The sequence below is a fragment of the Aplysia californica genome, unplaced genomic scaffold, assembly GCF_000002075.1.
Source record: "Aplysia californica isolate F4 #8 unplaced genomic scaffold, AplCal3.0 scaffold00026, whole genome shotgun sequence".
NCBI lineage: Eukaryota > Metazoa > Mollusca > Gastropoda > Aplysiida > Aplysiidae > Aplysia > Aplysia californica.
Genome location: NW_004797296.1, coordinates 1,295,263 through 1,319,454, shown reverse-complemented (window position 1 = coordinate 1,319,454; position 24,192 = coordinate 1,295,263). Strand labels below are relative to the sequence as shown.

Below are 24,192 nucleotides of genomic sequence, written 5' to 3'. Positions count from 1 at the left end.
TTTAGGCATTTACACCATTATGCAAGGTGACATGCGGACCAATGTATATGAAATATCTTGGTAGGTCAGTTTGAATTTGGGCTTAAATCTGACTTATGTCACCGTTGTGGTTTATTATCATTAATATTAAAGGTTCATGTGACAATGCATGGCAAAGTCATTTGAGTTTTGGGAATTTTCATTTCTCTGGAACGTTTAGCTTCCGTTTGATTTCTCTTTTGAGTTTTCTTAAACGAGAAATTCATTGAATGTTCTCGTTTTAGCTTATTGGTCATAGTTTGGAGTTTGTCGTCATATGAACATTTTTCTGAGAGAAAGAGAGAGAGACAGCGAGAGAGGCATGTGCAGAGACAGGTGCCCTCTCAATTTTGCTTAAACGTCATGCAGAGAGGAAGATGATGGGGGCGTTTCTGGAATCCGAAGTTCAAATCAGCCAGATGCAGAGAAAATAAGGCTTAAGAATATAAAGGAAGAAGATGAAGAAGGTGAATCAGAAGAGGACACTGATTCTGAAGAAAGTGACTCAGCGTCGAAAGCTCTTGAACTGGAAATTATGACAGAAATTGGAAACTGGTAAGATATTGTACATAAAGTGGTATCCAGAGTTAATGATGATTGATGGAAAACAACAGCGCTATCTTTTGGTGCTAAAGAATACACTTGTTAATGGAGTGGTTATTTAAATCAACTGAGGTTAAGAAGTAAGGTTCTTTGCAACTTCTGGGATTATCAAATTTAAAAAAATTAATATCAAGATCATTACAGCAGAGTTAACAAGAGTAAGAAAGTAACAAAATAGATTAATGATGTAAAGTATTAACTGCAACAACATCTCTTTTAGTAATATCAACAGCAGCAATTTTGAAAACCATGGCCATCATTGTGGTGATAGTTTTTAAAAGTTCTATTCTAGATTTTTTGGCCTATTTACAAGTAGAAAATAAAAAAATATGATCTCCCTTTAAAATTAATTCTTTTTTGTTGTTTCAAACAAAGAGTGAGCTGATATCTTATGTGGTTTTTGTGTGACTTAATCTGCTTATGTAATTTCATCTGATTCCTTTATCAATTGTGATGTTTCTGTCCTCTATAAAGCAAAGGACTTTTCCGTGTTATCATAATATATAGGGCTGTAACTGAATCTGTTAGTATATGTTGTCTGGACTATATAGATACCTGTTCTCTGTCAGTGTTTTCTCTTTTGCAGGGTACAGTTTAATAATGTTGTTTACTTGCATGCCTCTGCAAGCTTTTTGGGGTTTTTTAAAATGAAAATGTGGGAGTACTCCGACCTCCTATGCCCCTATTCCATTTGTACTAAGGTTTTAGAAATAATTCACTTCGTTTTGCTTCTTATCATCCTTTGTCATTTTGTTTTATCATTTTGTCTATCCTTTTTTGTCTTGTATGTTTTTTTGTGTTGATTGTATCATGCTCTTGTCTTATGTAGTGTACTTCCCCTTATTCTATCCGTTTTCTGCTTATGTCATCCTGTTGTGTTGTTTTCATCTTTATCCTTTTCCTATCTTGCCTTATTTAGTCTTTTAGAGATAAATTTTCTTTCTTCTCTTGTCTTATTGGCATTTTAAAGGTGATTTTCCATCCTATCCTGTCTAAGCCCATCTTATCGTAGAGATTTTTAAAAAGTGTAGCCAGGAGACAGTCTCTCTGACTGAATGTGTTTGGGATATATATATATATCTACTTACACTGGTTTCCTCATTACCTTCTCAGGTCTGATGAGGAGGAGGATGGAGAGGGGAAAGAGAGTGGAGAGGGAACAACTGAGTCCACCACAGAGGGGACTGCCACGCAGTCGGGTTCCGATTTGAAACAGGTGAGGGAGATGAAACTCAGACACATAGGGTCAGGCTCTTGAATACTTTTATTAGCCCCCCCACCCCTCCTCCACCATCCCTACCTCATCCCCATATATATATATGCTTTGTATCCCTCCAACTCACTGGGTTTTTTGTTTTTTTCTTTGGGAATCATTGATAAATGAATTTGTTTTGGGGTTCTTTGTTCAACCGGTTGGTGGTGTCCCCCTTAAACCTTCCACCCCCTTTTTTTCAGACTCACTTACAACATTTTTTGTCAGTATGCCTCATTGATTAAGTTAGTTGGGGGGGGGGGTATCCGGTTTGTAACATTGTGATGCTGGCAAATATTTATCTTGGACTTTCATTTTTTGCTTGTAATCATCAATGGAAAAGATGGGGCGAGGGGGTGGGGGATGGTCTGTTTTTCAGAAAGACAGTTCAGTTAGGTTCACAAGCTTCTTGCACCAGTACCAACTTGCTTTTTTAGAAACAATGTAATTTTTAAAAACATCATTTTTGTTGTTGTTCTGCCTTAGTTTAACTTGAGGCTGTGATGGCTTTATTCAATTTTACTGTTTATACAATTTCTTCAATAGTTCTTCCTCTTTGAATAATGTTGTTTTGATATTTCTTGCCTTGCTGTTTATTGTGTTGTTTACTGCTTTTCAAATTTGCTTTTTCTAATATTTTGGTTTTTATTCTTGTTCTTGTTTTCAACAAAGCCGGAAGCTACAATCCCAGAGGAGGTAAGTGATATATTTTTTGAATGAATAAGATTACACTTTGAATGATGCCTCTTGGGAATTGTCAGGATTGTTGGCGTACTAATCACTGTTTCCAAGAAAGTACTAGAATTGTTCTTGTCATATAGATTAAGATACCAGCACACTAATATAATTGTAGGCCTACTGTACCACTTTTACTACAAGTTGACAACTGTTTGAAAAGACAGACATCACTCAAATGACCCAGATTGTGTGAGATTTTTTTTGTGGGTGATAGGAGGGTGCCACTAGTAGGCCTTACTTCGTTTCTCTCCCTTTTGTTGTTTCTTTCTGCTCATCTTGCTTTTCCCCTGTGCTACATGGGATTTATTGTGTCGCCTGCCTCCTCATTCATCTGAGTTGTGTCAGTAGGGGCATAAAACATTTGAGGGGGTGAGATGCAAAACCCGCTAAGCGACATTTTGAAAAAAAATCGAGATTTTTTTGCTTATAAATGCATATTGTTACCAGCTATCAGATGCACAGAGTGTTTTCGGCCTAAACTCAACACACACTTCTTAAAACCCGCTACAAAAGTCTTCTTTTCTTGCCTGTTTATGCGTATAGCAGCATTAAAAAAAGCTGATTTTCTCAAAAGTGCTAAAATGGATGTTATAGCGGGTTTTGCATCTCAGCCCCTCTTTTTGACTGCTTAGTGTAAGATTCTGCCATATGCTATTGAGAAAAGTGATGTATGACGGAGTCTTATAAACTGAGTGGTCAATGATGTCACTGTTCATAAGAAAAATGAATAACTACCATGTCTTTTGAACTCACTCTGTAAAGCAGGGTCGAATGGTTACTCATTTTTCTTGCCGCAGCGATAATTGATGATCAGTGAATCTCAACTTTTTTTTCTTACAAAATACGCATACAGCATTGTCTCCTCTGAAAAAAAACATTTCCGTTGCTGGATAGACTCAATCTGTTTTGTTATTTTTATCTGACACCGTCTTCCTGTACTGTATTCCTTTGTATTCTTTTTTATAGGCCTGTAGGATATACAATGGAGTTCACTTGAACGGAAATCCTTGGGGCCGCCAAATTTTTTTCAGTTTAGTTTTCAGTTTAGAAAGATTGCTGAAATAAAAGGGAAAAAATGGAGGATTTTATTTCATCTTGTTTCACTGCTGGGGTTTTTTTTATGTTGCATTGAACATATTCAGTTTAAGCAGACTTCACTGAATATAAAACAATTATTAAAGATATTCACTTTACTTATATTTATTATAATACATACCAAGGCTGGCCCTTCCTAACACCTTAACAGTGGAAACCTCCCTAGCATGGAAAGAGTGAAATGATTGCATTAATCTTTTTTTTCATGTTTTTTTTTTGTGTGTGCCCTGTTCTCAGGAAGACGAGGAACCAGAGCTGACCGAGGATGAAGAAGCCATCAAGGCCAACCTAGAGAGCAATGACCCCTTGCCCCCAGAGCTGCTGGACAACATCATGGCTCAGTGGTGGAACAAGGAGCCTTTCAAGTGAGTGACCTTTGCGTTCAGACAAGGAAGCTGCTTTAGTTTAGCATCAACATGATCAAGTGTGTTGTTTGGAGCAGACAGTGGTGGTCATGGTGCTTCATCCCTCTCTTTTTTTTATTCGAGGCCCATATGAATGAGTTGTTAATCATCATGTTGTAAGTTGCACTTGTGTTCAGGCTATTTATAAATCTTGTGTGTTTGTTTCATCAGATTTTCTTTCCTTTAATTTTTTGCTGTTGTACTTAGTTGTTCCAACACTCTCTTTCTGTATACATACACCTTAAACTTCATTTTTTGCCTTCGTATTGAAGGTTGAATAGACAGAAGTACATTTGCATGATAGCAGTCATTTAGAAGGTGGGCTTCCGACACCTGCCAGTCGGGGCCAACGCAAACAGAGAGATTCATCATCCCAACAGAAAGACTGTGATACCCAGTAAAAATGTTCTCTCCACCCGGAAATTGAACTCAGATCTCCTGTGTGTGACAGCAAAGCACCTTACTACTATACTACAGACGCCGGTACTTCTTGAATTATCTAAATTGTATAGATAGGGGTGTAAAAACTGCCTACTTAGAATTGTATATCTTGTTTTGGTTCTTCCTTGTTCTTGACCCAGAAGCTTGTGATGTTTCAGATCCACTGGTTTCATCCTGGAGGGCTTCCCACGGACAAGCGATGAGGTCAAGTATCTGCAGGAGGCTGGTCTCTTCCCCGACGCGGCCATCATCCTACAGGTCTCCGATGATGATGTCATTGGCCGTCTGTTGCCACCCAAGCTGGACAAATGGAAAGCAAAACGGGATAAGAGGCTGGCCAAGAAAGCTCGCAAGAAGGAGAAGGCTCAGAAGAAGAGGGTACGGTCAGATGACACTTTGTTTGCAATGTGAGCTGTGTAGTTTTGAGAAAGCAAAAAAACAGAAATTTCTAAGTTTGTGCCTATCACTTACTCAAACTGTAATGTAATATTTATAACTTGGAAATTTATTGGTGCAATGTGCTGACCCATGGGATACACAGTAGCTTTGTGATTGGCTGTTTTCATTAAAATGGACTATATTACGAACTACAAAACAAACGTATCAATTTAATTTTGGAGGATTTTATCAAATTGAACAGATATCGTGAAAATGTTAGTGCCTTCAAGAGTATCAAACCATATCAAACAGGGATTTGGATAATTTTTCTTCAGTGTGCACTTAGAACAAAAGAAGAAGAGCATTGTTTTACAAAATGTCTTTGATAATTCTCAGGATGCCGCCCGTGCCAAACGTCGAGAGGAGCTGGTCAAAGAAAGAGAGGAACAACGTGCCAACAGACAGGTAAAATTAAATGTGTTGTTGTTTTTTGTGTAGTAAAATATTGTGGGGATGTATTATTGACTATATCTATGTCTATTACAGATTATTTGTTTTTGGTAAGAATTTTCGCAACTGCCTAGGGTCATATATACGTGCATAATTCATATTAGAGCAGTTGATTATTTACTGAAAAACTTTGATTAAAGGCATAAAAAATGTAAATTTTAAGTTTCCACAGACTTTCGGGCTAAGGAGATAACTAAACATTGGCGGCTATTTCCCAACTAATTTCGCTTCTAAAACCAGGCGACCCACACCTCCTTCAATCGCCAATATCTCAACTTGTATTCAAAATAAATGGATATTTTCTTTCATTGAAAGCAAGGCAAATGGAAAGGCGTTAAGGTGATACCAATAATTCCATATGCCCAAAAATTGACGAGCGCCTGATTCCACCACGTCGTGACACAATTAGTTTTGTTTGAGTCTCGTCACTCATGAAAAACTAAAATGACATGACATTGAAACAGCAAGTGTCTGAAAGTTGACTCCTTGTTTTACTCACGCAATATCACGGGTAGTTTTTTTGTAAGCATGTTTTGTATGAACAACTTTCAAAAATCGAAAGAAAAAATTAATTGCATGGGCGTGTCCTTTCCATTCCATTCAAATACATTTTTGTTGATTTGTGCTCTATGACTTAGTTTGTGTACTTCTTAATTTGGTTTTGTTACGTGAGTTATCATTAATATCGTTCACCAAATGGAATTGTCCTCAGTCTTCCTGGAATTTGCCCTCAAGTCGCCAATATTTTTAAAATACTTTTATTTTACAGGCAGAGAGAGATGCTCAAGGAGATGACTCTGAGAATGATGAAGAAATGGAAGAAGAGGAAGAAGAAGATGAGGAGGATGATATTGAGGCTATTTTGGATGAGGAGTTTGAAGTGAGTTTATATGACTAGATGCAATACAAAGTGTCACTCTTTTTACCCTCCCATTTCCTGATTTGTTAAAGGTGCCGAGTGCTGTCACTTAGTTGATAAGATATTGGTTGCTTAGTGTAAGAATCCGCCTTACGCCAAGGAAGATAATAATTGAAATGCTGGCTTTGAAATGGTTTCTTATTTTTCCTAAGAAAATTTTTTTTTCCCAGTCTCCTCAATTATGATCAGCTTATGCTATTTTTATTATAGTGATAAAATTAGCAATTATCATATTTTAGATGTAGATCTGATTTCATACTACTAACAGCCCTTTCAATAAAATTGAGGCTTAAAAAAAGATTCAGCCCTTGTTTTTGGGCAATATTTCACATTTTCAGTCTTAATAGCTTGTCGCTGAAAAGAAATGATACTTTAGGGTATTTTATAAAGAACTGGAATAGGGGAAAGGCAGACAAGGGAGAGATTAGTCTTTTCACCATAATATGAAGATTCTAAAGAGTATTTATTCTAAGTCGCAGACCTGCAGATAGATCTTTCAATGTTCAGACTGTTTTTTTTATAAGTATTCTTAATAACAAATTGTTTAATTTTGGGTCTTTTCCTTACGTTTTAGGAGGAAGAAGAAGAGGAAGAAGAAGAGGAGGAGCAGGAAGAGGATGCTATCGAGAGGATGAGGAACGACTTCAATGAAGTGTATGATGACGACACCAACAGGATGTCAGCTGTCGAGGTTTGTCCCACTTTTGAACCTGCCCTGATGGCCACCTCTATAAGATGGCCACCTCTATAAGATGGCCACCTGCACAAACGGCCACTTTCCATTTTCCCCCTTGTGTTTTTTCTATATAATTTAATCGTGGAAAATGAGCTCCTGTCCAACGCGGCCGTGGCCTCCATATTTTAACACACAACCCCTATCACACCAAACAATAACACCTGTCTTAGATGGCCACCTAAGTGACTCCATTACGTTTTGTCATATATCATGCTTTGGGCCCTGGCGTTGTGGGCGAGCCGTCATAATCCAATCACCTATCTTTGTTGTTAGGTAGTCCCTCCAACCGATCATGTTGCGTAGGCCCCTCCCACTGTTGACCAATAGGTAATAAATTTTCAGCTGCTAGTGAGGTAAACGTGTGATCCCTCATAACCCATAAGCCCCGCCTAGAATTCATGCACAAATTGTAAGTGAGATGAGTGGTCACTGTTTACCCAGGCTGTGACAAGGTAACAATGGACGTCAACATGAACTTGTGACAGAAGCATCGCTCGTTCTCCGACTCCGACTGGTGGCCACCTATGTTTGTTTTACACGGTCCTCCATGTCTGATACATTTTGTTTTATTGTCACCTTTGCACAAAAGCAGCAACAAAATTTTAAAAAGAAAAAAAAAAACCTTCGAAAACAACACAACAACAAAAACAACTACAACATCAATGCGGCTACTTTCGATTGAGACCTCAGAAAGGAATGGTTTGTTTTCTTCATCTTGATCAGTCCTGCCTAAGACGGCCACCTGTCTTATATGGCCACTTTTCTCTTCGACAATGGGTGGCCGTCTTACACAGGTTCGACTGTATTTGAATTTTACTTTTGTACACCGATAGTTGTGAAACAATTAAGATCATAATTTCCTCATTTACTTACTTTGAATTTTGTTTAACGTTCAGGAATAAATATCATTTAAGTCCTATGAGGGCTATGCCTGTGCAGTTTAGAAAAGATAGTTTTAATGACCAAAAAATGACAAAACTAGATCTTGTATATTGAGTCAAGGATCATTAAGAAGAATAGCCTTCCTCTTCCAAATGTCACATACTGCCTTTGATAGCTTACACCAGAGCTAGTACACTGAAAGATAGTTCACTATCTAAAAAAGCCTCCTGGGCAATTTTTGCTCAATAGTAATATATATATTGTCACTCGCACTGATAAAAATGTGGGGGAGGGGGGAGGGGAGGGGTTCTCAGCTTGAGATTCTCTGGTTGGAAGGAGTTGCTTGAAGATCTATCCTTCCTGTCGTTTTTTTTTATTTTGGTACAATTCCTTGCTTCTCTCCTGTATTGGATGGCAACCGTTGTGTAAATATACTTTCGTGATACTGGAAAACAACTCTAGTGAGCTCTGTTGTCTAATTTTTTTTAGACCTGATGCCTGCGATATAATGATGAGGTTCTTCACACTTGCATGCAGAAAATGCAAGTTCTCTCTCTGCGAAGGAAGATATTTTAATGAGCATCTCGCTGTCTTCCTGCTTGGATGCAGTATCCCACTGAACTCAAATTAGTGCTAACAGGCAGGGTGTAAGTCAAAGCAGCCAGTCTCCATAATGATCTTAAATTTTTCAACGAAAGTGTGAAATATTTATAACCTATCAGTCAATCTCAAGCAATCGTTTTCTATTTGTCTCAAACAATGCAATGGTGTCCAATGGTGTCTTTCTTTACCTGCAGGAAACCCTGGAGGAAGTCCTCATCCCTCGCTTGGACATCGCGGCGGGCCGCAAGCCACACATTGTGCGTTACATTCTCAACAAGAAGCTCAAGCCCTACGTGGACTACCGGCACAGCATCTTCGAGCGGGTCTACCCACTCAACGAACGGCAGGCAAAGCGCATGCTTCAGATGGGATATAAGCAGCCTAGTCGCTTTGGACGTTGGGATCCAGTCAAGGTGAGGGTGGCCGAACGTTATGTCCTGGGGGAAAGGCACTTTGAATCTGAGTAAAGAGAAGCTCTTCAACAAAATATCGGTCATATAATGCAGGGAGAAAGCAAGATAGATAGCAATAACAGAGGGAAAGAAAAGAAGTAGGACATACCAGTGGCACACTCCAACCACCCGTATTAAAGGCACTTCACATAAATTTCCTCACTTCATTTAGGTGTGAAAGGGGTACCCAGCCATAGAAAGCGATAGTTTTTGTAAGTATGTTAGTGTTTTAGCACCTGTAAAATGGTTCTTTGTACTGTACAGAATGCTTTCTGGAGAGCTGAGAATTTGTTGAGTGTGTTAGGTCTGCTGGGGGTATTAATTGTTTTAAAGAACATTGAGCAAGCTGTGGAGCATTATAAAAATATGCGCTATATAATGTAATTATTATAATTATTATTATTATTATTATTATTATTATTATTATTATTATTATTATTATTTTTGAGTTTCAATGGTTTTATCAGATCAGTGTATTGTAAAGGATAAGTTTAAGGTGGTGTTGGGAGAAACCAGTTGTCTCTTCACTCGTTTCATCAAATAAGGTTGATATGCTTTATTCAAATGAAGTCGAAAGATTACATCACAAGAAGAGAGAAGGATGGGAAGGACGAGGTGAAGAAAAATGTGGGAAAGAAAAATCTAGGTCTATGACATGACTTTTTATTTTGCACATTTATGTACTGAACTTTTACTGGTTTCCGATTGAAAGTATGTTTGGTTGTTTCTTGTTTATTTTAGTATAGAGAAGCACATCCACTCAGTAATGCTGATTTAGTGCTGGAAAAAAGACAGACAGAAAGAACAGAGGAAAAGTAAAGAAGTAGGACCTACCAGTCCCCCCTCCAACCACCCTTCTTTATTTTGTGATAGGCTTAACTAATGCTAATGTTTTTCTTTCCTAAACAGTTGAAGGAAGGAGACTGCATCCAGCCGATGAGTGGCCCGGGTTACCAAGCATTCCCATGTTTCTACCGTTCCCATGTGTACTTCCTGAGCAGTCTTCAGAATCGTCAGACGTTCATGCAGGATCCGATGACCTACTTGATACAGGAGAGCCCCAAACCTGTCGTGCCCATCAAAATTTCTATCATTGGACCTCCCAAATCTGGCAAAACATCGTGTAAGTGCTGTTTCGTATGAGAACATGATCTGTTGGATTTTTTATTCTTTTTGTGTGTTTGTAAATGAGAAAAAAAGATATATTTCCTGCTTCGTTTTCAAGGCTTTAAATTAAGTATTTTATGATATCTAAAGTGATCCTGCCTCTGGCAGCTTAAGTAGTTTATTCTTACTATTGATGTGTAGATAATTCTTCTTGTCTCCGTATAACGCCTTCATTAGCCACAGGGTTTGTCAAAGACTATGGTGTGATACGGCTTGAAGCTATTTACTAACTGATATATCTGAAAGTTAAAGTCACCATTTTTACCATCACAATGAAAATCATTCTGTCTTTTTTGTATGCTCTCTGACCGAGATATTTGTAGATGCTACAGAAATCTACAATCCAACCCTGAAATGTGGGGGCAGGATGGTGTCACTGTCTCAAAATGAGCAAGTTGTAAGCAAGGTTACCCTAAGTCATTTATTTTAGTGATCCTGTGTATGTACAGGGCCCAAAAAGAGAAACCTTTTTATTAACTCTTATCCTGCGTCTGTGCCCAGATGCGTATCTTATCAGCAACCGATTACGTTGGACGTGCCGGGCAGGCCGCCGGGGTCACTCAGTGTGTACTGTTGGTGTATAGCGCGCGCGCCGGGAAACGTGTGTTTTCGCCATGAATACCGCGGGGGTGTGTTAACTGATGATGAAAATAACGCTCTATCCTTCATAGCTTTCTGTTTATAAAGTGTTACAAACACATGAATAACCCCCTCTCACAAGCTGATTAGACATTACGAGTAGTTACGCCCATTTGAATAATCTTTCTGGACGCTCTTATTGTTATGAATGACCTGAGGTTCGAAAAGGGATAATTTAGGTCAATTTCCGAATGTTTTACACTCAAATTGTTCTTTGTACCTGCACAAGGGTATTCAAAACTATCAAACAAGCTCATTTTTTATCAGGTAGTATCATTTCATGCAAAATCAAGCTCATTTGAAATATTTTGTATAGAAAAATGGAAGTCTTGTTTCCTGACTATCCTTTCGAGCTCCTCATGTCTAAGTGGGTCAATTTCTTCTATAATTTCATTGGACGAACATCTAGAGCTATCAACTTGGCATGTTTTGAATGAGACGTATGCCTCGATTACGAACCAACACAGGTGGTTCTAGAAGAAGGCCACAAACGCACACAAATTCAAGCAGACTGACGCACACACACTTGACCTGCGTGAATGGGGATCTGACTCGGGACCCGAATGACACGTAAGAGGATGCGCGCTGCGCGTACGCTGAGCCAGGAGCTACACTGACTCGGGACCAGAACGCAGGCGAGGTGCCGAAATAGGCTTATCGGGCTACAAAAACCCGGCTCCCGCAGGATGAGGTTAAGAGTTATTGATAAAATATTTTGTTTGGTCCCTAGCCTGCAGAAGTGCCATGTGGTTTGTTTTGTTGGCACAGATGAATTAATAAAAGCGCTAAATTTTAAAAAAAAATACAGACAGACAAAATGAACAAGCTATACCATGTATATATTTTTCTTTGTCTTTTCCAAACATCCAGTGGCCAACAGGTTTGTGGAAGACTATGGTGTAGTGCGGATGTCCATCGGAGAGGCCATGCGACAAGTTCTGTCTCTGCAGCCTAAGTCTGAGCTGGCGCGGCAGATGAACTGGCACCTACTGAGAGGCCGAGTGGTGCCGGATGACCTCCAGATCCAAGCCCTGGAGATTGCCATGTTGGACATGCGTTGTCAGACCCGTGGGTGAGTGACCAGTGTAATTAATATCTGAGTGACTGTTGCAATTAATTTTCAAGAGTTAGTCTTTTCAAGTGACTATTGTAATCTGTGTCATAATGACCATAGATCTAGTAATTATTGTCAGAGTCACCTCTGGAATTAATCCTGCATGCTTCTTCGAACATGTATATGTATGCAGTGAATTTTGAGCACTTTATGCTTCCTTCTATGTGGATGGTTGGATGGTGCCTACTTCTTTTCTTTCCCCCTGTTGTTTCTGTCTGTCTGTCTTACTATTTTCCGAAGCGCTAAAAAACTGTTATTGTGTCAAAATACTTTTCTTTGCTCAAACTAAAATAAAAGCTTCCTTCAATATTTATAGAACATCGTTTTAACAATTTTGTAAAATACATGAGTTGTTGACAGGTGCTCTGGTGGGGTTTGCTCCGTCTTTCCAATCAAACATCTTTTTCCCTCATCTCTCCTCCTTCTTCTCTTTGTATGTTACTCTCTTAGTCTCTAGTCACACCTCGCTAATCTTTGACACTTTATATGACTTAACTGTGTTGCAAATGCCATAAAATTTTAGCTAAAAACTAAACTAACACTAAAATGCAGTTGAACATGCTTGAATGGCCACCTGTATAAGAAAATCACCTGTTCAAATGGCCACTTCCCATTTACCCCCTTGCATTAATTTTACAATGTAATGACAATGTGTAAAACGACCACTTTTGTCTTAGGCAATGGATGGCCGTCTTGGACAATTTCATCTGTACTTTACATTTATTTGTTTTAAATCTTCAGCTACGTCCTGGATGGGTTCCCAATCACCCGCAAACAGATTGACCTGATGACAGAGCGGAGCATAATCCCTGTCCGGGTCATCGAGCTGGAGCTGGAGAGCAAGGACGTCATGGTCAGAGGGGTCAAGGACAGGATTGCACCAACAAGGTTAGCTTAATTCATTGACTTGAAGAGTTCTTAGTTTTGCCTTTAATGGGATTCATCTTTGTTGCTGTTGTAAAATGCTGAACTCTTTGTAATATATTTTTTTGTTGTATCTTTAGCTCGCTGGTGTTTGTTCTTGTTTGTTTGTTTTTTTACTTATAATCATCGAGAACATGATGATTCAAACAGCACTTTGTGTTTTCTTTATTCCGTGATAAAACCTCAACAAAGTTTTGTTGTTGGTGGTTGGTGGGTGCTCTGATGTGGTTTGCTCCTTTTTTCCTATCAAACATTTGATCACCCCTATCTCTCCTCCTGCTTTTTGTGTTTGTAACTCCCTTGTAACACCTCTAATTTTCGTAACATATATGAATTAATTGTGTAGCTAGTGTCATATAACTTTCTAAAACAAAAAGGTTTGTCTGTTCCATTACCATTTACTGAAGAGGCCTGTATTTTACTTTATCCCCCACAGAACTGTTCCCCTTCACGACAGCGCCAAGATTTTGGCAATCAAACTGTCATGTTACCTCAAGACGGTGCCCGAGGTCCGCGACTGGTACAAGAAGACCCACCAGAACCATCGCGTGGTCCCCTCTAATGAGTCCAAGTGGTGGGTGTGGGACTCGATCAACGAGCTGGCCACCAGCAGTGTGCAGAGGATACAGGACTACTTGCAGCGCACTGGGGAAGGTCTGTATAGAATTAACCATTGTTTTTGTGTGTGTGTGTGTGTGTGTGTGTGTGTGTGTGTGTGTGTGTGTGTGTGTGTGTGTGGGAAGGGGGGGGGGGTGGAGGGCAGAGACAAAGGAGGGAAAGAATATGTGTTGCTGCTGTACCATGAGGCAGTGAATCATGGAGGTTAATGAGAGAGATAGGATACGGGACTATCTACAGCACACTGGGAAAGATGAATGGTGTTATGTATATATGACCAGAGGGTGGGGTGGGGATTAATAGATTCTACAAAGAACATATCATTACTGTTGCAAGAAAAATTTGTAAATCCAATTTTTTTTAATTTGTAAAATGGGGTCAGATTTGATTAATTGTGTTGTGATATCAATGACATGAATTTGCATTTATATATACACAATAAATACACAAATAATTTCTCATACACTCGCACACTCACACACACACACACACACACACACACACACACACACACACACACACACACACACACACACACACACAGACACACAGACACGCACACAATCACTCTTACAAACACATGCACATACACACTTGCGTACACATTGACACACATACGCACACCCTCTTTCTCACACACAACTCACGCACATGCACATGCACATACACATGCACACACACACACATGCACACACAGACACACACACACACACACCACAGATTTACTCTAAATTGCCTTTGCCACCACTACCAATTACAATTTGGCCCTAGTTATAGGTGACTGCAACATTTGCTTTCTCTTTCACAGCTAAGGCAGCAGGCATTGCAGATCTGTGTATTACTCCAAACGAGTTTGACCAGCGTCTGGGAGATTTTGGTCAGTACTGTCCAGTGAGCCTAGCAGAATGGGGAGAGTTAGTGGATTGCTCCATCAACCCCACCCTGCAGTTTGCTGCAGAGTTTAGAGGTAATTATAGCTTGTATTGATTTATGTATGCCCCAGTTACAAGAAACAGGGGAAATATTGTTCAATCTCATTGTATGAGGGGCGTTCAATAAGTCTTTTTTCTTGACCATGAAGGAATTGTCAAACTATTAATATTGAATGGAATGGGTTTTCCATCTTTCTGAAATGTTGCGTGTGGAGTTATATTTAAAAAATTCTGGTGAGTGATTTCAATTTTTGTGTATGTTTTAGTAAGTGTTTTACGGTGCTCACAATTGCATAAGGTCATATGAGTACTATTTGGACTTGGTAGACTTTTAGAAGGTAGCTCTTGACTATGAGTAAGAGGGAAACAATGAAAAAAACCCTCTCCTGCTGCCCAACAATGCTCCTTTGCACATAGCAGTGAAGGCGACCGAGATAGCAAAGCAATGTGGCTACCAAATTCCCCCATCCCCACCTGTGAACTCTCTGACTCTTTCCTTTTCCCAAATCTGAAAAAAAAATTCTCAAAGGACTGCATTTCCATAGTAATGAAGATGCTGTATCTGCAGTGGAGAAATGGTTTGAGTCTCATCCAAGGTCATATGATGCTCAAGGACTTTTGAAGGTCAAACAAAAATGGCAAAAGCTTCTCAATTTGTAGGTTATGTATAGAAGTAGTATTGTGAGTGTCATCTTAATTTTTCATGCTTGCTTCTCTGAAAGTAAAGACTTATTGAATGACCCTTGTGCATACAGAGTGAGAAGAAAACATTGGAGCTACTCACTTTTCTTTTGACAGTGATGAAATAAGCTTAACAACTCAAATCATTACTAACAATCAGTCGTGTCCCATCAGGCCACTATTACAAGATGGCAGGCCAGAAGGAGGTGAAGATGTTCCTGGAAGACCCGGAGAAGTACGTGCCACCCCTGGCCCCAATGAAACTCCCACCAAAAGAGCTGCTGCCCAAGAGGATTGCAGCCGCTGACCGCAAAGACAGGAAACCTCAAATCAATGGCTACTGTCCTGTCACTTATGTGGATGGGAAGCTCAGGTGAGAAATACCGCTCAACATACTTGTCTGGATCAGTTGTACAGTTATTATGAATTTAGTGAGCCTTCTCTTTAATGAATGGAATGGATTGAACGTCCATTTCAACAATGTGTGGTTATTTACTTGGTTACTTGGTTTGGGAATAGGTATTATCGCTGTTGGTATAGTGCCATAGCTGCTCTTCCCTCCTCCCCGAGATCCATGAAAGGATTGGCTTGCTGATTATGCCAGTTATCTGCTGGTTGGATATTCTTCTAGCTTTTCCACACAGATTACCGTCCCTCCCTGACCCTTTTGAGACTCCAGCCTGTTGTTTATCTAATTACATGGTGCTGCCAATCTCAGCTTGGCCAGTTAGTTCATCATTATCAGGACTAACTGGAAGGATCCCCAAATTTAATCTTCATCTTCTATAGCACCTAGTCAAGTGGGCAGAGGGCTTTGAAAATACCCCAAACAATTGCAATAAAACTTAAAGAACGCCCTGCTGAGTATTCAAACCAGGGCCATCTGCACCATAGCCCAAAATGATACCAGTTGAGCGAACAGGGCCTGCCTTCCCTTTGAAGGACACAGAACTATGATCTATGTCTCTTTTTTAAACAAAGTACATGTACAAGATTCAAATTGATTATTCATAATCCAATCAATAATATAATAAGAATGAAGGAAAGCAAGTGGATATTCTTTGAATCAAAAGCTGAAAAAAAAATCCACTGTGCATTTTAGTTTCAACTGTGTATCTCCCATTTTTGCCAGGTACGAGTCCCTACTGCCAGGCAGCGAGGAGTTCCTTGCAGAGTACAAGGAGAACGTGTACCTGATGAAGGATGAGGAGAAACTCTTCCGCTTCATGAAGTAAGTCATGCTTGTGTTCTTGTTAGCGCAGAAACACTTTTGCTCATATTCTCTTTATCTAGGGCCTTTTCTGAACAAATCACAATCACTTTTTATATTCAGTGCAATTTTTATTAAGTCAGATTGTGAGTATCTTGTTTCCTGAGTTACAGGTGTATTTGGTTTTCTCAGAATATTTTAAGTTTGAACTGTAGGTGGGAATCTGACCAGATAAAAAAGCGTTTTAAGTGAAGCAAAAATAATTGTTTTCAATCAAGTTCATTTTGTGTAAAGTTACATATGAAGTGAGGCACTATTCTGAATCACAAAACAGAGAAAGTTTGTTTTCAAAACATACCAACCATAGTAGGTATATTTTCCAAAAGAAAACTACTAGAGCCTTAGTGTGGCATGTAATGGAAATTTAGGATGTGTCCTTTTCAGAAAGTTTTTTTTTCTCATGCCTGAACATAATTCAGTCCTGCCATTTTCGTTACAGATTTCAATGAGATATTCTCAGTAGAGTAGGGTCAGGCTTTCAAAATCTGCATCTGTGAGTAACAAACGGTTCGCTAGTACTACTCGCAAATGAGCAGACGGGTAACAAGCTGTTGGCTTGTGAAGATTTGTTCGCTACTCGCTACACATTGGACACAGAGACAACAGTTCTTTTAGTGAGCGAGCGAGCAGACGGAGAGACTCCTTCCATTGCATAATACTATTTACACTCCCCCCCCCCAAAAAAAATCTCCCTCATCCCCCATATTGTAGCTAGGCGTTCATAGTGGAAATTTCTCTCCACCCACCCCAAACACTCTAAAAAGCTCTTTCGGAATTCTTTAAACTTCGCCTTCGCGATAAATTAAAAGGTATACAGTGTGACCCACTCACGAGGTGAAAGGTTGCACACATAGTACTACGTCTCCAGCCTCTCCCACTCCCTGTGGCACCAATAGTAGGCTTAATCAACAAATAATAGTTGATAGGCCTAACCTATCGTTGAGTATCTTGTCTGCTAGAGTTCGTCAGTTCGCCCGCCCGCTCAGTGAATAAAATTATGGAGCAGACCCAAGAAACAAACTGACTTGAGGTTCACAGTCTACTCACATGGCCATCCGTTACCCGCTCACTCTGACTTTGTGAGTAACGAACCCATCCATCCGCTCACCCCAACTCTGATTTTCAGATATTTCATGATTTATCAAATGTTTTTGTCTCCAGAACGCCAGAAAAGTACGCTCACTTGAAGTTGCCACATAAACTGCCCCCAAAACAAGAAGAGCTTCCTCTGGTGAACCTGCCAATGCTGGGCTTCATGGAGCAGACATGTGCAGTTGCCATGGTGAAGGCACTCACTGCTGCTGGCAATGTTAAACCAAAGTATCCATTTGTCTCATCGACACGATCTGCACTTATTTACATTGCTTACCACTTGAAAGGTGAGTCGTAATAATAAATAACAATGTTAGTCAATATAACATGTATTCCAAGTAGAAAGTAGGCTTTATACGTTTTAAAATTTATTACTACCCCGACTGACCCCTTAACATTCCAAAACATCCACAGCCTCCTGTAAAGCATTGTTTTTAACCTGTTACCCATTTTCGCCTGTTAGCTGTGGAAAAATTTGTGACAAGTGCCTTTCCCAGGGATACAACGTTGAGCCCAGCTAAGGATTCAAACCAACAATCTTGAGGTTGTGAGTCCAGTGGCCTTACCACAAGACTACCGCTGCCATTAAGAAAACTTAGACAGCGATTAACTTTTTACAATTATTCACATCTGTATGGTGTGATCGGCTTGAAAAGGAAATTTAATTAGCCTGTCATCTCTTATCAAACAGTAATTGCTTGAACAAACGTTTACCTCTTCCCAAACTATTACTTCGTTATGATTTGGACCTAATGTTTGCCATTATTATGTGTGGTATGGTATGCTATGGGTTTAATGCTCTCTTCTGTGCTGTCGGATTCGCTGAATTTTACATCTCATTGTCAAGTCTGTGGAGAACCCTAAGAAATCCACAAAACACTCAATTTGAATAATCCCCTTTTGGTGACTCGAATCTGGGTCGTCCACATTACTTGCTTTTCTTTGCATCCAAAACTTTGATTTTGCCGTTTTTTCATGTCAAATATTATTTTTCTTTGTGTTTATGCTACTTGATAAGACTATTGGGGTTTTTTTCTTTGCTTCAAAGATTGCTCGATTTCAATGTTTCGTTTCATATTAAATATTGTTTTTCTTCGTGGCAGCCTACAACCCCAAGTCTTCCCCATACATTCGCAAGAAATACAAGCAGAAACTGCAGCAGTTTGAGGAGACATGTGAGCTCATCAAATACTTGGGCAACAACATGACAGTCCGGTACAGAGATCCCAATGAGAGGCCAAGAGATTTTGATTCTAAACTGGAGACTTTCTTCGCACTAAGAGGCGTAGAGCCGACCCCTACGTGGATCACTTAAAAGATTACGTTTGAGTGTGGAAAGGAAATTAAAATTAATTGTTTGTAATTTTTAGAAAATGTATCTGAATGAGTGTGGTCATTAGGGGTGGGAAGATGACATGAAGGGTGTTGAAAGAAAAGACATTGTAGATTGTCGGTGAATAATACAAGATTAATATCTGTGAGGCTTTGTTCTAAAAATGAAAATGCTCACAACACTGACAGCTTCATTGTTCTGTCTCTCAAGAGCAAAAAGAAAGTAGACACTCTGCTTAGCTTTGTATTCCATTGTGGTTTCTGAACATTCAAATGTAGTAATTGTAAAGACAAAACCATCCCTCTACAAAAGAAAAGTTCTCCTGTTGACAGTATTAATTATGATTAGTGGGTTGCATGAAGTGTGTATGTTTTATTCCTCATGTTGTATTGTCAAGTTTTATGTCCAAAAAAAAATGACTGTGATATATCCATTACATTGATTACATTAGAATGTATCTTCAACACAAAATAACAATATTATTCACCTTTCTGTTGCAAACAATGTACCAAGGGTTAGACTGCTTGATGAAGATTTTAATTTTTTCTTCTAAACTCATGTGTAACTTTTTCGGTGGTTCCATGAAATGTACTTCTTTTCTTAGGAATAAATTTGCTTTTTACTTTTAAGCTCTCGTGGTTAACAGGTTGGGTTTTTTTTAGAGTACCCTGCAATTCAGTGTATATATTTAAAAACTATAATTTGTGAATGGCAATTTTAATAGTAATAAACATGAAAACAACTAATTTTTAAAACTATTGTGTCATCGTTCCATATTTTGATTCTTTAAGGTTTTACGGTATGTTTTGATCCATCATAGCTAATGGAAAAGCTGTTCTTTATTTTCTTATTCTGACATTAAAGAAACATTGTGCAGAACCTCTGAGTTGTTTCTCAAGTGGAGCTGTCATGAAAGGTCATTTTACTGATTATAGACTTTTGATTGTTTGGTTTTGTGTTTTTCTTTAAATATTTACACAATCACAGTCTAAAACTCACAATTGTAGCATTTTGACTTTTTATAACTTGAATATGTTTGAAGCTTTGTTATGAATTTTGTCATAGAGAGACTTGTACAGTTACATACGTGACTTGAAAATGAGTAAAAATAAACTATCTCCATTCACTGGACATTTAGCCTTATAGTTTTATTTGTTTCCTTGGATTTTTCATTTACTTTTCCTTTTTCACCTGGGCATGGTTACCAAGTGCTCTTGCCCTTTTGCCTAATCTCAATTGCACTTACATTGTTTCTGTTTTCCTCTATTTTGTTCTCTCCAAAATGTAGTCTGCATTTGCACAGGCTCATGTAAATGACCACTCAACAACGACTTTTAGAACTTCCGTTTGATATCAACAAAACATTTTGTAAGCATATATCTTGGAACTACATTCTTTTGAGTTTTGAAATAGCAATACGTTTGTAGATAGATAGAAGAAATCTTTGCTATGCCCATTAGGTTCTATTTCTCTAAATATTGTCTGTCCATCTCTTGTTCATGTCTGTCTCTTTAATCTTCCTATCGCCTATCTTTTCTCCTGCCTTTTAGTGACAGTGACTGCATTAATGAATAACCTGCTAAGATCTACTTCTTTTCAGTCTTTGATAAAGATAATAATATTACTATTAATAATAATAATGATGATGATGACGATGATAATGATGATGATGATGATAATAAAAATAATGAAAACAATAATATTAGCAAATAATAATAACAATAATAATAATAATGATAATAATCTGTCTATCAATGTCTGACGATGGCCAATGCATCCGCAGAGGGGAACATTTCTCAAATCATCTAGAAGAATTAGAACAATTAAAGGTTGAGATGACTTGTGACTTCTTCTATTGTCAATTAGACCAATTCTGGCACAGAAAAAGTTTGCCTCATATAGAATATTATTATTTAAAGTGTACCTGCCTGTCACATGGGAGACCAGGACTTGATTCCCTGTTGGTTGTGTATCTTTGGTTTTCTTTTTATATTGGGGGAGAAAACTGAAACAGGAGAGAAGAAAAAAGATAGAGACATAGAGGCTGGTTAAAAGAGTGTATCAAAACGACAGGCCGAGAAAAGGGGAAATAATTTTATGTAATAGAACAAAGAGGAAAATGTTTTTTTAATAAAGTTTGCAACTTTTTCAAAGCTAATTAGACATTGTTCAGTTCATAGAACTGGAATTTGGCTAGACGATGATGATGAGAAGAAGAAGAACAAGAACAAGAACAAGAACAAGAACAAGAAAAAGAAGAAGAAGCAGAAGAAAAAGAAGGAGGAGGATGATGATGATGATAATGGGTTCCATTTATAAAGTCGGTAACCCTGCCTAAGAGGCTTTATGTGCTTTACAGTTTATAACTACTGTGCCAGACCCAGAGCCCACCGCTCACGATCCGCTGTTTTAAGAAAACAGAATTACAAATAATGTTCCCCTTTAGATCCCGCTCTGATTCTCTCTGAATCTGAAGGTCTGCATTCGGCTAAAGGTCCCGCATTTCAGAAAATAATGTACTGTTTGTTTTAGTAAGTGTTTACGGCATTTGCAACACAATAAGGACACATAAGATAATAATGTACGGAACAAAAACCTGGACGGGCACTGCCAATCAAAAAAGAATGAAAAATTGAGATCAATGAACTACTCGTCGCGACAAAGATCAACCACGCTCATGAATGAGATCACAAGTGTTTTAGTAAAACTCGATCAAACGGTACAATGTTTGCCCCCCGACAGGATAACACCGAGGTGTGAACTGACAGACGCGTTTGTTTCCCCCGATCATCACCCTCGCATCTGAGCTCTCTACCTAAACTTGCATCACTCGCTGAGTGGGTAGGGCCTACAAGTGCGCTCAGGGCGGGATCACATTGAACTGTAAACTCTTCCCTGACCATTGCAGCAGTGGGTTGTCTCTATTCCGGAAATTGCAAGACAGACTGGATTTTAATTGGTGTGGTCACAACGTTACGCCACGGTGCGTGACGACAAAGGCAAGGGAACTATGTCAGAGAAGAAAAGCTATACATTTTGGACAGGTAAAGGGGAGGGGCAACTGGATATGCGTAGACCTTGAGACTCACGATGTCACTTTGAATGGTTATGAATGTTGGCGTTGGACACTCTTACTCGCCATAATACATGTATGTCATAAACCCACCTATGGGTCACGTCAGTTCATTTTAGAGCAACCATTTTACCGGTTGTGGGCCTTAACATGGGTCACCGTGGATTTTTCAATTGGTGCGTCGGGCTAATATCCCGTTCACCTGACGGCAATTGACTGTATCTTTGGTTTTCTTTTTGTATTGGGAGTGAAGAATGAAACAGGGGAGAAGAAAGAAGATAGAGACGCAGAGGCTGGTTGTTTGTTTAAGTTAGTGTTTTTCAGCGCCTGGCAACCCCAAAAAGGTCATATGAGCGCGCGGGACACATTAAACAGTTTCAGTTGGTAGGAAATTTTGAATTTTGCCCCGAATGGCGGCCGAAGCCTACTCTTATCGATTTTGGACCACCAAGGGATCTTTAACGTGAGCACTTGCACACAAGACCTCCGAGATTTTTTGCCCCTGTCCGAGAAGGCTTGGTGTAGATCTTTTCTACCTGAAGATCAGGGGTGTGGCTGAAAGACACCAGTAAGATGAGCCGAGGAGAAGCCGTAAAAATGCTTAATAAACCATGATCGCCGATGTCTGTCGCAGATCTGGCACTGGAAGATGATGAAAGAGCCAGGAGTCCAGAGAAAGGAGGTGAAAGGATGTAAAAGGAGAACATTTTAGATAAGATAATTTTCCGTCGCCGCTCTCCGGATTCGAACCCGGGACCTATTGAATGAGAGACGAACACCTACCTCTAGGCCACGAGAGCTTGTTGGGAGAGTGGTTCAGAAAGACAGACAGAGAGAAGAAGAAATTATTCTTTATATGTATACAACAAATAGGAAAATGTTTCTTATAAAGTTTGTAACTTCTTCAAAGCTAATAATAATACAACATTGTTATGTTCACAGAACTGGAATTTTGCTAGATGATGATGATGATGATGATGATGATGATGATGATGATGATGATGATGATGAAAACAATAATAGAATCCATTTAGTAAGTCGATGTCCCTGTTCAGAAGTAGCCTGTTTGTGCTTTACAATTTATGACCACTGTGCCAGACCATAACACTCTAGATCTCAGCTTCCCGGGAAGCTTTCACAGAAAGCTGCAAGTTTGCACCAACACTATAAATGAGGGTGGTTGACATGTGCTCTGGTGATGTTTGCTCCTTATCCTTCCTATCAAACATCAACCGTCCTTATCTCTCCTCCTTCTTTGTGTATGTTACTTTCTTGTAACACCCAACCTTCGGCACATATACGATCTATTTGTGTTGCAAGTGCCGTAAAACTCTTACTAACAAAAACTAAACTAAAATACTAATAATAAGGTGGAAAGATCTCTCACAGTATTGGCCGGGTGCCCATCCCGTCATGGTGAAGTGAAAACCCTTTTGTGGAAATTGTCTTTCTCAAGGACCCATCATCGACATCTGTGGTGTCGCAGTTAGGCCCTTTGTGTGCCGTAGCATGCAGAAGATGTGAGTTCGTTTCTCGTATGGGGGTAATTTTTCATCGAGCATCGCCGTCTTTTTACCGGGACGTTGTATTAATCTCAACCCGGGTTGGACCTGGCAGGCAGGCAGGATCTAATCAGCCCGCCTCCTAAATGATCTAAACCATGTTGATGTTGACGTAACACTTCTACGATTCCTGGGGTGTTCTTTTCATGTGCACAACGTCGGGCACGGTAGCTCGGGATTAGATCTAGCAACCCTAGCTGCATATCCAGCAGCCTTACCACTAAAACTTAACTAAGTAAATGTAAATAAATTGTAAATGTAGGTGTTTTTATGCCACAATCAACCAAATTTAGATCATTTAGGAGGCGGGTATCCAACCTTGCGTGTTAGGGTCAACCAGTGCGATAGAAATGTTCGTTCCTTTCGGGAATGGAACTCGAGTCTCCTGCGTGCGACAGCGAAGAGCATAACTGCTACACCACAGACGCCGGTCCACTAATCTACTACTATCAATTTATGTATCATGATATTTCTTCTATTGTCATATCAGTTCTGCCCTTTTAGAGCAATTCCCTCATGACTGTATATATTCGATCTGATTTGTTTTAGAACAAGTTTCAACATTTGTCTGAATACATGTATTTTGGGCATGTAGTATGTAGTATCCAACCTATTCACTATGGTTGCCTACCAGATATACACACCAGCCTACTCACACAAACTTGGCAACCAATTAATGTACATGCCTACACTTACACACACACACACACACTTCACACACACACACACACACACACACACACACACACACACACA

General features: G+C 39.3%; 1 protein-coding gene across 1 annotated transcript in view; it reads left to right on the top strand.

Moving 5' to 3' along the window:
* Nucleotides 1-19,932, top strand: part of LOC101859539 (adenylate kinase 9) — a gene marked incomplete in the record, with an annotated part of 54,190 nt that extends 34,258 nt beyond the window's left edge. Inside the window, 18 exon segments of the mRNA XM_013089691.1 lie at nucleotides 388-573; nucleotides 1,735-1,837; nucleotides 2,546-2,569; nucleotides 3,944-4,071; nucleotides 4,710-4,929; nucleotides 5,326-5,394; nucleotides 6,209-6,319; nucleotides 6,933-7,049; nucleotides 8,774-8,992; nucleotides 9,941-10,154; nucleotides 11,708-11,909; nucleotides 12,693-12,839; nucleotides 13,312-13,529; nucleotides 14,302-14,460; nucleotides 15,281-15,479; nucleotides 16,239-16,337; nucleotides 17,538-17,755; nucleotides 18,572-19,932. Of these exon segments, the coding sequence (XP_012945145.1) occupies nucleotides 388-573; nucleotides 1,735-1,837; nucleotides 2,546-2,569; nucleotides 3,944-4,071; nucleotides 4,710-4,929; nucleotides 5,326-5,394; nucleotides 6,209-6,319; nucleotides 6,933-7,049; nucleotides 8,774-8,992; nucleotides 9,941-10,154; nucleotides 11,708-11,909; nucleotides 12,693-12,839; nucleotides 13,312-13,529; nucleotides 14,302-14,460; nucleotides 15,281-15,479; nucleotides 16,239-16,337; nucleotides 17,538-17,755; nucleotides 18,572-18,783 (2,845 nt within the window).
* Between the last annotated feature and the right edge of the window lie 4,260 nt (nucleotides 19,933-24,192).